Source organism: Dreissena polymorpha, chromosome 5 (assembly GCF_020536995.1).
Source record: "Dreissena polymorpha isolate Duluth1 chromosome 5, UMN_Dpol_1.0, whole genome shotgun sequence".
In the NCBI taxonomy this organism is placed as follows: Eukaryota; Metazoa; Mollusca; class Bivalvia; order Myida; family Dreissenidae; genus Dreissena; species Dreissena polymorpha.
The window spans coordinates 12777751-12791867 of NC_068359.1; the positions used below are offsets into that span (position 1 = coordinate 12777751).

At 36.6% G+C, this 14117-nt stretch overlaps 1 protein-coding gene across 4 annotated transcripts in view; it reads left to right on the plus strand.

Annotated features, from left to right (window-relative positions):
- Positions 1 to 5: 5 nt before the first annotated feature.
- The window catches only part of LOC127881212 (phosphoinositide 3-kinase regulatory subunit 4-like), a 56348-nt gene continuing 42236 nt past the window's right edge, over positions 6 to 14117 (plus strand). Inside the window, exons 1-8 of one of the 4 annotated variants that reach the window (XM_052428936.1) lie at positions 6 to 122; positions 3339 to 3447; positions 5460 to 5584; positions 5843 to 5898; positions 7417 to 7566; positions 9712 to 9813; positions 12598 to 12794; positions 13535 to 13661. In XM_052428936.1, the coding sequence (XP_052284896.1) occupies positions 3353 to 3447; positions 5460 to 5584; positions 5843 to 5898; positions 7417 to 7566; positions 9712 to 9813; positions 12598 to 12794; positions 13535 to 13661 (852 nt within the window). In that variant the 5' untranslated portion in view covers positions 6 to 122; positions 3339 to 3352. Of the gene's footprint in view, positions 198 to 3338; positions 3448 to 5459; positions 5585 to 5842; positions 5899 to 7416; positions 7567 to 9711; positions 9814 to 12597; positions 12795 to 13534; positions 13662 to 14117 lie in introns of all 4 variants that reach the window. The other 3 variants (XM_052428935.1, XM_052428937.1, XM_052428938.1) reach the window with 3 other exon arrangements.

A 14117-nucleotide genomic window follows, 5' to 3' on the forward strand; every position in this document is an offset into this window, starting at 1 on the left:
GCATTATGCGATTATTAGTTGTGTGTGACCTGACAGTTCGGTCGTAGTTTTCATGACAGACAACTCCTACTTTTTCCGACGAATGTTAAATCTTTTTTGAGATAATATGTGAACAGTTACTGGTAACCTTATTATATATTATTGAAATACGATAGGAAGTCCTTTACATTTTCGTCTTACAAATTATGATAGAATAGGTAAGTTAAGAAAATGTCCGATTGCGTATAAATGTTGAAGTGGCTAAATATTCGGGTACTTTGAATTTCGGATCAATCTGAATTAAACTTACATTTACTATGCCATCCATCAAAACACACTGATTCCAAATCAAACATCCTTTGACACAAACACTGAAATACAGGTACATATAGCTCTAATATGCTTGAAATTGCTGGCTGACCATTGGTCAGCAAAAATGTTGAGTTTATTATTTTTGGAATAAGGGCCCTGCAGACCGCAGGTTTTTTATGACTATTTTGGTAAAAGGAGTCTGACCAAAATGGAAATTTTTTATCAACAAAATTGTACATTTTGGGAATTTTTGCTTCAATGAAACAGCTCATTTTGGGAAAACATTGTGAATTTATCATGCTTAAATAAGTCTGTCAGTGGTTTAACAAATAAATTTGTTTTCATTTGTTATTTTGTCTTCTCTATTATAAACACGTGCAATATTGGGCATGTTCAACGTTTATTCAAGTACTGCAATTTTGTTTTTCAGTTAAAGTTACACTCAATAAGAGATAAGAACTGTACAGTCAAAAACTTATAGCAGATATTTTTGACCAAAACAAACACTGGTTAGTCACACAAGTTACAGCATAATTTTTCTCTGATTTCTGTTTTTAAAAGCATAACACAGCTCCTCAATTTTTTTGTCATTCAGGTGTAGGTAAGCATCAGACGAGTAAGTTTGCTTTGTGTGAATGTGCTGCGTAATGGGGAGCACAGCAGGTTCATGATGCTGAGTCCTTGCTCAACCACAGCAGTGCTTTTAGAAATGATACACATCAGCTGGACAAGTTGGAACATTAATAATCTAATAATCATTTATGTCAGAAGACACTTCTTTCAATATTTTTTTTTTTTTTTTAATCTTTTTTTTTTGGAAATTGGGAAGAAAAAAAATTCGGTTTGGGATCGGGTCCGTTTGCTTTGGGAAAGCCTCCGTTTTTCGGAGGCGCAGGCAGTGCTGAAAAAGCCCTGAGACCCACACTGCTTTCTGTTCAGTAATGAAGTACAATTACCAGAATAAACCCCCTTCGGAAGAAACCCCCTTTCCTAAAAACGGCATAGCGGAAGAAACCCCCTTTCACATTTTGCATACACGGAATAAACCCCCTTTCATACAGAACAAACCGCTTTCAAGTTTTCAAACAGGCGGAATAAACCCCCTTCCTAATTGTTATACAAAATTCATAATTAAGCGTAGGTGCGAAAATCTGATTAGAGAAGTGTAGCAGCCGTTTGTTTACAATTTCTTCATGATACACATTAAATATTCAAGCTGTGAATCTCAAACATCACTATATCCTTATCGTCAATGAACATCGTGTTTGAAAGATACTTGGTAGTTAGAATTAATCAAGATGGTAATAAAAAAAAAAATTTATGATTGGGGAAAAATAAGTATTATTGAAGGATGAACTAGACAAAAATATAAAATAATGTATTTTCATTTATTTACAAAGAGCAAACAAGCATATATATAAAAGCAATAAACAAATAGTTGAAGAAAAAAATACACGCATTTATTACCGATAAAACAAGCATATGATAAAAAAAACTAATGCATAAAAAGGCGAAAGGAATCTACAACACCCTTCCCTAACAACACACAATTATAGCCTAATGCTATATAGGATGGCCTGCAAGAACCCGCGGATGGTCTAGCTTCTCCCCCTTTGTGTACTAGTGTTGCATGGCACAAAGTCAACAGCGTAGTTTGATGATTCGTCCTTGCCTTCCTCTTCTGTTTGGATGGCTGCTGTCCTCTCGCATGCCGAAGTACATCAGCCTCCACCATTGCTGCATCTCCTTCTATGCAATTGATGGCTGTAATAAAAAAACATATACATGATAAATATTATTTTGAAACTTGTACGAGAGAAAAAGCTATATAAAAATATATAAATTAATTGAGCAAATGTAATTTAAAAAACTGTACATAAATTCACCTCCCTTTTTCGGAAATGAATGAAAGTGGCCGATCATGTCACAACTTCTCACCATTATAAACAATAGCCAGTACATTAAAGGACATTGATTATAATTAAATGAAGGTGTGAAAATCTATTTCCAAACTGCATTGTGCTGATTAAAGAAGTGTACCGGCAGTTTGTTCACAAGTTGTTAATGATGAGATTCTCGTGTGAATTTGACTTGCACTCGTTAAACTGAGATTATAAGAGTTTTATGTGTTAAATTTTACTTTATTGATAAAAAATATGTTACAATAACACAAAATAGACAAGAAAAATTATACATTTAACACGAATTTTATAAAATGCAGCAAAGACAAATTAGCGCCCGAGCCGATTGCTACAAGATATTGCGTACATATTTTCCTACAATAACCGAAGCATTCGTCTTTTTTTTTAGGATCGGAGTTAGTGTTCGTGTGTCGTAAGAATAGATAGCGTTTGTTTTACTCATCTTACATAATTTCATTAATCTTTGACAAAATCGTGCATATTCTAGCTTGAATCCCTCATACTCATGATTTCATTATGGGAGGGTTTGTTCCGCTATGAAAGGGGGTTTATTCCGCATATGCAAAACTAGTGAGAGTGTTTATTCCGCGTGTGCAAAATGTGAAAGGGGGTTTCTTCCGCTATGCCGTTTTTGGGGTAGGGAGTTCTTCCGGAGGAGGTTTACATTAATATGAAGCTTAAAGATTTGGTGTAAAAAGGATTTTGAAAATAAAAACATAACTGGTATGTGTAGAGCCCATTCTTGAATGCTTTGAGCTTTAAGTGTATCCCTTATTCTCATAGTATTAGCCCTCCTCATTGTATCGTCATTTGTGACTTAAACCCAAAACCAGGAAGATGTGCTGGTCATTTTATGTCTCACAATTTTACGAAATTTTAATTTATTTCCTCTTTTTTTTTCAACTGTGTGTCTGAAGGTCTGGTCTAATGCTGGTATTTGCCAGTTTGTAGTGTTAACCTAATTAAATGATGCAGAAGTTTAAAAATGGAATTTAATACATTGGAATTAAGTCAATTTTTTTTAGCAATTAAACTTAGGTGAAACATGTAGGGTGAATATGACCGGCTTGTTAAATTGGAATGAAAAGTTTGAGCATAAACTTCTATTTCATTTGTACTTATAAGAAGGTTGAAGCACGATGGGGAATCAGCTTACTGGGATAGCTCCATCTCAGATTCTACCTGTGGAGCATTACCTGACCTCTGATCTGCCTGACATTCAGTATGAAGGAAGGTAAGAAACTGAGTTGCATTTTGATATTTTTCAAGAATTATGTAGCAAAAGTAATAGCATGTAAAACTGATCTGATACACACATAACATTTTGAACATTATAAACATGTTGCAATTAATTTTATGAATTACGTATTTAAAAATACTACTGTTTGAATTGACAGAAGTTTTTTAACCAGGTTTTCCGAAGGAAAAAACTGGTTATTAGATTGGCGAATGCGGGCGGGCTGGCTGGCTGGCTGGCTGGCGGGCTGGCTGGCTGGCTGGCGGGCTGGCGGAATAAGCTTGTCCGGGCCATAACTATGTCGTTCATTGTCAGATTTTAAAATCATTTGGCACATTTGTTCACCATCATTGGACGGTGTGTCGCGCGAAATAAGTACGTCGATATCTCCAAGGTCAAGGTCACACTTTGAGTTCAAAGGTCAAAAATGGCCATAAATGAGCTTGTCCGAGCCATAACTATGTCGTTCATCGTCAGATTTTAAAATCATTTGGCACATTTGTTCACCATCATTGGACGGTGTGTCGCGCGAAATAATTACGTCGATATCTCCAAGGTCAAGGTCACACTTTGAGTTCAAAGGTCAAAAATGGCCATAAATGAGCTTGTCCTGGCCATAACTATGTCATTCATTGTGAGATTTTAAAATCATTTGGCACATTTGTTCACCATCATGGGACGGTGTGTCCCACGAAAGAATCACGTCAATATCTCCAATGTCAAGGTCGCCACGACTAAAAATAGATTTAAAAAAAAAAAAAACTTACAAAGGGGGTTAATTTTGTTTGGTCATTTCAAAAGTTCAGTTTGAGTTTTCTCCCTTTATCAGATTTTTTTTTCACAATGAAAACCTGGTTTTGTGACAATTTTGTCCCTTGTTTTCTGTGAGTTAATCATTTATGGTTGAACTTGTTTTACTAAGAACAACAGATTTTAACATTACTTTGTGTACTAAGGGTTTTTATGCTGCTGTTAGGGTGGCAGATAGCAGTGGAACTGTTTGTCCGTCCATCAGTCCGCCCCTGTGTCTAGAAATTAGAAATTTGTTCTATAAAAGCTTTCTGTAGTTTATTGACGCAACGCTTTCAGATATTGAGCTGATCTTTGGTTCATGAGTCTACTTTCATGACTAACAGATGAAGTGTGAGTTTTGTTCTGGTGTATTGATTTTTGGCGAGACCTAGGGCCTTTGACTTGAACATTTTTCTCTAAAATAAGTAACAATTTTCTCTTAAATAGCTGCCATGTGGCTTCAAAGCTCAGTAGGGAGCATTATGTTTCACAAACAAATGTCTTGTCCTTTTCAGATTTTGATATTTTTCATTTCTACAGGGGAAAATTCATTTAGAGAACAAAATCTTAAGAAGACCGTTTGAATATAGGAAAACAATTACTGAATTTTTTCCAATGCTTTGAAAGGAGACACGTGATTATTAATTATGAAGTTATTGATTACAAAATTCTAAAAGGTTGCATGTAGCTTTGAAAACATTTATTTCATTTTTGTATGTGAAACTTATGCACATAATCACACACAAAAAACTTGACAGAACCAAATATATTTAATTTGATATATACAGTATGCATATAACTGCTATTAAATGTAATCAGGTTGTCAGATGCTTTTTACTTTTGTTTGCATTTTATTGAACGGCAGTCCTCTTGAACAACATTCACAAACTAGATCCACTCAGAAATAAGGTAACTGGTGATATACAAAACTACTTATGTTAATAGTTATTAGGTCAAACTTATACAATATACCACTCAGCAAAGATGCATTATTTTTGTTAAGCTGAGTCACTATCCATATTCTCCCCTGCCAAAGGTGGTGGGATATAGAATCAGCGTTGCCCATCAGTCCGTCTGTCTGTTAGTCCGTCCGTCCGCCTGTCCCAAAATTTAATTTTGCAGGGATATCAATTCAACGAATTTGCTTGTTTGTCATAAATTTGCATCCCTGAGAAAATGTGAGATTCACATGCCTGAAAATGTCAAACCATTTTTAGTCTGGGCAGTACCAGATTCTTCAAAGTGGCAAAGGCAAACTCCAAGGAAGGTTACGTTGTGGTGAAGGTGTTTGTCATCCATGATCCATCCCTACCGCTATCCAGCTACAAAAGTAGACTTGATGGTACTGTAGAATTTGCTTCTCTACATGGCACTTTTATCGTTTCACTTCTTAATATAATAATATTGTATATCTTACAAGCTACTCATTTAAGTTATCACATAAGCAGCCTCATGCCCAGAAGTACTAAGAACTTCAACCGAACAACGATTAGACATTACTTCAGAGCTTCTGGTAGTTGTTTCAATATAATTAAGAGATTCCCTGGCTCAAGATTGATTAAACAATCTTGAATATTGGGCATATGATTTATATTTTTAGAAATCTGTGTAACGCTTCATGGGACCTCTAATTGCCTGCCTTTCCAGAAATCTGTGGTATGTAATATTTAAATTTGACATTGGCTTTAAAGTCTTTATTTATTTAATACAATTTAACCTTTAATTATTACATGGGGCTAGAGATAGATGTACACAACCAAGCCTTGTAACTTGGCCTTATTATGCACCCCTTTGAAGAAGAGGGGGTATATTGTTTTGCACATGTCGGTCGGTCGGTCCGTCCAGCCTTTTGATTTTCAGGTCACTAGGTCAAAGGTCAAGGTCACAGTGACTCGAAACAGTAAAATGGTTTCCGGATGATAACTCAAGAATGCTTACACCTAGGATCATGAAACTTCATAGGAACATTGATCATGACTGGCAGATGACACCTATTGATTTTCAGGTCACTAGGTCAAAGGTCAAGGTCACAGTGACAAGAAACGTATCCACACAGTGGCTGCCACTACAACTTACAGCCCATATGGGGGGCATGCATGTTTTATTTTTTCCTAAATTGCATGATTATTATCTAAATATTAAACTATATGATTCTTTGTCTCGAAAGCTTTCCAATAGAGACCCAATGTAGCTTTTACTTGTTTTGGTTTTATTTCATCATTTTGCCGAAAGCTAAGTTCTGGTCTGTATATAATTATTGAGTATTTAAATCTTAATCAAATTGAGAAGTATTCTCATTTATTGCTGTATAATTTGAATTCTAATATTAACAACTACATGTAATTGTTTGATGAATAACTCTGGGCCTGGTGTGAGATTTGGAGCTCCTTAAAACTAGTTTAAACATCCAAATGCTTTGCAATGACCATTTCTAGGGGTGACGCCAGTTTTGCTTTTTTTGTTTGTTTGTTGTGTTACTTTGTATCTTGTTTACTACATGTATATTTGTTGTGTGCCTCGTTGTCTGGCCTTTTTTTCTGTGCAATAAAACAAATGAAGGACTGCATGATGTTGGAACTTTCTCTGGTGCTGGTGCACCTTAAGGTTAACTTTGCGTATATATGATAATGTACTTTTGGGTATAATGCACGGGTATGTTAAGCCCTTTTCCATAAATAAAGCATTTAACGTGACAGTGTGTGAGGATTGGTAACAAAATCTTTTCTATGACCATTCTTTCCCTACCTCTTAACTGATTGGAGTACGTCAGTTGTCAGTTACTGGACTAAGTATGCCCACTTAGTACAAGTACTGGTAAAACAGCTACATGTATCCCAGGGAAAGTGTGAATGGACAACTGATTGCCATCATATGACTGAAATACTGTTGAAAAAGGGCGAAGAAACAACAACAACAACTAAACAAAAACATGTAACTCTAAGACAGCAGTTCCAGTAATTTTCCAATATTTTTTTTTGGAAGGTATTGAACCCCTGTTCAGTTTACTCCAGAATTATAATATTTCATTAAATTATATAACAGGAGAATGGCCCAATTATTGTACTGTACCTAGTCAATAGACCTGACTTCATAAGACAAAAGACACTTTTTTCCAAAAAAATGTTCAGTACAACTTGCACTTTACTTTAAATGTTCCCATATTTTGTTACAAAGCAACAAGACAAGGCAGCACTGTTGTTCCGTCAATACGTGAAGGACAGTCTGTATGACCGCATCAGCACCCGACCTTTCCTCAACTTGATAGAGAAAAAATGGATTGCGTGTCAGCTCCTTTGTGCTCTGAACCAGTGCCATAAATTAAAGGTATTCAGTATTTAGAAGTCTTTAGTAGTTAAAGAAAAAGCCCTTAACTGCTTAGGTACGCATTTTTAGTCCTGCTGTTTCGGAGAAAACCCGAGGTATTGTCATAGCCAGCTCGTCGTTCGCGTTGTGCTTCCTTAACATTGGCTTTTAAATCAAAGTGCTTCCACCTACAACATTGAAACTTCATATGTAGCTGCACCTTGATGCGTTCTACATGCCACACCCATTTTTGGGTCACTAAGTCAAAGGTCAAGGTCACAGTGACCTCTAATATTCTTCTGACAAGCTTTCATTTATTCAAAACTGCACCCGCAGCCGAGCGTTGGCACCTGTTATGCGGTGCTTTTGTTATGTGTTTGTTGTCACTTAGAAAATCAATTTAAGACCTATATTAATAGATTTTAGTTTTAAAGACCTGATTACTGATGAGCAACAAACAGAATAAAACCTTAACAACCGGTGAGTTACTGGTAGGCTGTTCTGATTTTCTTTGCTCGTGAGTGTGACACGATTAAGTAATCTTTTGCTGTTCAAGAAGTATTCTTTTGTCGATCAAGCATACAGGAGAATATTTGTAGCACAAGCATTAAGTAGTCTTTTGTAGTATTCAAGCATTAAGTATTATTTTGTAGTATTCAAGCATTAAGTAGTCTTATGTAATATTCAAGTATTAAGTAGTCTTTTTTATGCCCCCGGATCGAATGATCGGGGGTATATTGTTTTTGGCCTGCTCGTCTGTCTGTCATTGTATGTGTCTGTCTGACTGTCTGACATTGTGTCACAAACTTGAACTTTGGTCATAACTTTTGCAATATTGAAGATAGCAACTTGATATTTGGCATGCATGTGCATCTCATGATGCTGCACATTTGAGTGGTGAAGAGTCAAGGTCATCCTTCAAGGTCAAAGGTCAAATATATGGTATTAAAGCGGCGCATTGGGGGGAATTGTGTTTCTGACAAACACATCTCTTGTATAGTTCAAGCATAAGGTAGTCTGTAATAGTTCAAGCATTGAGTACTCATTTGTAGTTTAAGCATTATATAAATAGTAGGTTAAGCATTAAATTACCTTTTTTATGCCCCCCTTTGAAGAAGAGGGGGTATATTGTTTTGCACATGTCGGTCGGTCCGTCGGTCTGTCTGTCCGTCGGTCCGTCCACCAGATGGTTTCCGGATGATAACTCAAGAGCACTTAGACCTAGGATCATGAAACTTCATAGGTACATTGATAATGACTGGAAAATGACCCCTATTGATTATCAGGTCACTAGGTCAAAGGTCAAGGTCACAGTGACTCGAAACAGAAAAATGGTTTCCAGATGATAACTCAAGAATGCTCATGCCTAGGATCATGAAACTTCATAGGTACATTGATTATGACTGGCAGATGATCCCTAATAATTTTTAGGTCACTAGGTCAAAGGTCAAGGTCACAGTGACTCAAAACAGTAAAATGGTTTCCGGATGATAACTCAAGAATAATTAGGCCTAGGATCATGAAACTTCATAGGTACATTGATCATGACTGGCAGATTACCCCTATTGATGTTCAGGTCACTAGGTCAAAGGTCAAGGTCGCAGTGACAAAAAACGTATTCACACAATGGCTGCCACTACAACTGACTGCCCATATGAGGGGGAGGGGGCATGCGTGTTTTGCAAACAGCCCTTGTTTGTTCAACAATTAAGTAGTCATGTGTAGTTCATATTTTTATGCCCCTGGATGGAATGATCGGGGGTATATTGTTTTTGGCCTGTCTGTCTGTCATTTTGTCTCAAACTTTAACCTTGGTTAAACGTTTACAATAACTTTTGCAATATTGAAGATAGCAACTTGATATTTGGCATGCATATGTATCTCATGGTGCTGCACATTTTGAGTGGTGAAAGGTGAAGGTCATCCTTCAAGGTCAAAGGTCAAATATATGGCCTTAAAGCGGCCCATAGGGGGGCATAGTGTTTCTGACAAACACTTCTCTTGTTCTATCTTGCATATGTTTATGGAGTTTCTTTGCTCATTCATAAACTGGATGTTCATGTAGAAGAGACTTATTTTAAATGGAAACTCTGGAATGACTATTAACGCACATGCATTAAGCCCTGTTTTCCCAGAATGAGGCTCATGTATATTTTTTCTGCCCAGGTGTGTCATGGGGACATCAAGTCAGAGAATGTGATGATCACAGGCTGGAACTGGCTGCTTCTCACTGACTTTGCCAGCTTTAAACCTACATACCTCCCTGACGTAAGTACTTCTCACTGACTTCGCCAGCTTTAAACCTACATACCTCCCTGACGTAAGTACTTCTCACTGACTTCGCCAGCTTTAAACCTACATACCTACCTGACGTAAGTCCTTCTCACAGACTTCGCCAGCTTTAAACCTACATACCTACCTGACGTAAGTCCTTCTCACAGACTTCGCCAGCTTTAAACCTACATACCTACCTGACGTAAGTCCTTCTCACAGACTTCGCCAGCTTTAAACCTACATGCCTACCTGACGTAAGTCCTTCTCACAGACTTCGCCAGCTTTAAACCTACATACCTACCTGACGTAAGTCCTTCTCACAGACTTCGCCAGCTTTAAACCTACATACCTACCTGACATAAGTACTTCTCACAGACTTCGCCAGCTTTAAACCTACATACTTCCCTGACGTAAGTCCTTTGAAGACTACTGCATGATCGTTTGAAGACTACTGCATAATAGTTTGAAGACTACTGCATGATAGTTTGAAGACTACTGCATGATAGTTTGCTATGAAGACCACTGCATGATAGTTTGCTATGAAGACTATTGCATGATAGTTTGAAGACTATTGCATGATAGTTTGAAGACTATTGCATGATAGTTTGAAGACCATTGCATGATAGTTTGAAGAATATTGCATGATAGTTTGAAGACTACTGCATGATAGTTTGAAGACTACTGCACGATAGTTTGAAGACTACTGCATGATAGTTTGAAGACTACTGCATGATAGTTTGCTATGAAGACTACTGCATGATAGTTTGCTATGAAGACTACTGCATGATAGTTTGCTATGAAGACTACTGCATGATAGTTTGAAGACTACCGCATGATAGTTTGCTATGAAGACTACTGCATGATAGTTTGCTATGAAGACTACTGCATGATAGTTTGCTATGAAGACTACCGCATGATAGTTTGCTATGAAGACTACTGCATGATAGTTTGCTAATTGAAGACTACTGCATGATAGTTTGTTTGAAGACTACTGCTTGATAGTTTGCTAATTGAAAACTACTGCATGATAGTTTGTTTGAAGACTACTGCTTGATAGTTTGCTAGTTGAAGACTACTTCATGATAGTTTGTTTGAAGACTACTGCATGATAGTTTGTTTGAAGACTACTGCATGATAGTTTGCTATGAAGACTACTGCTTGAAAGTTTGTTTGAAGACTACTGCTTGATAGTTTGCTAGTTGAAGACTACTGCCTGATACTGTAAACGTATAGAAATTCGTCGGTATGAAATTTCGTGGTTTAATTAAAAAAAACTAATTCGTTGACACGTAATTTCGTGGATGTCAAATTTTCGGGGAAGACTGACCGTCATAATAATTAAACTGTTATTAAAACAACCAGAATAATAACGAAGCATCATCTGCTAATCTGTGTTGACAGCAAGACTTGAGGTTAATGTGCACTAAAGCATGAAAGTGTTGCCGATAATTGTCGATAAGAGCGATAAAGCGGCGCACTTGTGGGTCCCTGCTCGCTAATTGCCATCAATGTTGTTTTGACAATATTTGCAATTCTCAGCGCAATCGGTCCCCTAGCAGTAACAATTGAGTAATAAGGTCCCCAAAATACACATGTGAAAACTGTTGTGTCTCTTTTAACTTTAATTGACACTAATTGACATATGTGATAAATCTGCAAACATGTATTATATTTATTAACCATGATGAATAAAAGGTACATTAACCATGATAAAAAAGAAAAACTCACACGAATTTAGTGCTTTATTTATGCACTCGATGGCGAATTATATTTTATATAAACACACTACTTGTTATTAATACTAAGTAATCATTAACATCGTAGTTGTTATCGACTAAGTAATCATAAAGATCTTAGTTCAAACATATATAGTTTACGTCCAATGGATGGAAAATAACAACAACATAATTTTCAGTTCGGAAATATTTTAATTAGTCAAGATATGGTGTAATGTGACCTACTGAAGTGAAGCTACTATTAAAAAAACAAAAATCTCGGATAACCGACAACAAAAGAAAATGTCTGATATGACATTCGGAAAAGACTGATTTCGGATTAAAAATGTATCAATAATCGTTGGTACTTGAATTCGTGGTTCAGCAGACCAACGAAATCCACGAAAATTCGTACCACACGAAATTTAATGGTTTTACAGTAGTTTGCTATGAAGACTACTGCATGATAGTTTGCTTATTGGGTCTGTATACAGCTAGAAGACTACTGCTTGATAGTTTGCTAATTAGGTCTGTATATAGCTAGAAGACTTCTGCTTGATAGTTTGCTAATTAGGTCTGTATACAGCTAGAAGACTACTGCTTGATAGTTTGCTAATTAGGTCTGTATACAGCTAGAAGACTACTGCTTGATAGTTTGCTAATTAGGTCTGTATACAGCTAGAAGACTACTGCTTGATAGTTCGCTAATTAGGTCTGTATACAGCTAGGGCCTTTTTCCTTTGACAGTTCTGACATTATGAAAATGAACACACTGCAAAATTCTTTCAAATTACATATGCAGTTTTCCGCTAACACTGATCTAAATATATGAGTTTTTAATTCTTCTTAAAATGTATGGCATGAATGATAAAGGAAATTTGTTTTTCCCTACAAAATGAGGGTAGCAAAATCCTTTTTCTTATGGAAGTATGATTACTTAAATCTTCTAAAAATGAGAGTTCCCCAAATGCAAAATGTAAAGCTATCCCCCCCCCCCCCCACCAAATCAAAATGAGGCTGACAAAATATTTTTTCTTATGCAATTATCTCATCTGTTTTGCAGGACAACCCATCAGATTTCTCATATTTCTTTGACACCTCTCGACGTCGGACATGCTACATCGCACCGGAACGTTTTGTCGACAGTGGGTTCCGAAACACGGAAACTGGGGGTAACCTAGTAAACAATGTGGACCTGACCTCCTCTGGAGAGGTCAAGACAGGGGACCTAACCCCTGCCATGGATATCTTTTCTGCTGGGTAGTGTATTTTATGAAATTCAGTAATTTCCACTCATTGTTTGGAGCTTGTTTTCCAAATTAAATAATAAGATAATTTTCAGGAATCTTTTTGCCAAATACTTAAATATTTACTCTCACATGTGCTTTACTATTCAAGACTAATGCTGAAAAATGATTAACTATTTAATGCTCACTCTGAAAAATGATTCACTATTAAAGTCTTACTGCGATAAATGATTTACTATTTAGTACATTAAAAGAATAAACTCATGTTTAGTTCTCATTCTCTTCAATCTTTCTGTAATATAACTGCTTATCAGAGCATCTATAACCTAATCCAACACTTGTCAGGAATTAATTCAATTTGTTTAAAATCAAATAGTTTTAAGGATTTACTCTGATAAAATAATTCTTATTGATAGATCTCAAAATGTCTTCTTCAGTGCTCATTCTACTATATTTAATCTTGAAAACTAAATTTACCATACTTTATTTGAGCTTTATTCTGGGAAAATTGAGCTAAATGCATTTGCTTAAAGTGTCCTCCCAGATTAGCCTGTGCAGTCTGCAAAGGCTAATCAAGGACAAGTTTTTATGGCCTAAACTGGATTTGTGCAAAGAAGAGACTTCAGAAAAATGTCAAATACAATAAAACGGAGAAGTGTCCTTCCTGATTAGCCTGTGCAGACTCTGGGACATTACTTTACACACTTGCATTAAGCCCTGTTTTCCCAGAACAAGGCTCATTTGCTTTTTCAGATGTGTGATAGCGGAATTGTTCACCGATGGTGTACCGCCTTTTGACCTCTCCCAGCTTCTGGCCTACCGTAACAGAGAGTATAGCCCCTGGAAAGTGCTGGAGAGAATTGAGGACCCAAATGTCAGGGTATTGTTCAAGCAATAGTGGTCTCCATTGTTGTGGATTTGGTCTACTTCTTATTGGTAACTTAAAAACTACCTACCAAATGCCAAAAACCCTTTGAAATAAGTTTAATATTAATTTGGTATTTGGTTGCGACTATAGTTTGTTAAGTCTAAGTCTGTACTGGCTATGATGCCTCTGAAGTATATTGAGAGAATTGAGGACCCAAATGTTATGGTGTGCTGAAAACAACTTTTGTTGATGTTGTTGTGGATTCGATAATCGGTCCAGGGTTTGATTGCCACACGTGGAATCAGGCTGCCGTGTTGTAGTGGATAGAATGGTTAGGTGTTTGCTCATCTGATTATGGATCTAGGGTTTGATTGTTAGTCATGGAATTAGGCTGCTGTGTTGTAGTGGATAGGATGTCTGCTAATCTGATTATAGGTCCAGGCTTTAGTTGCCACTCCTGGAATTAGG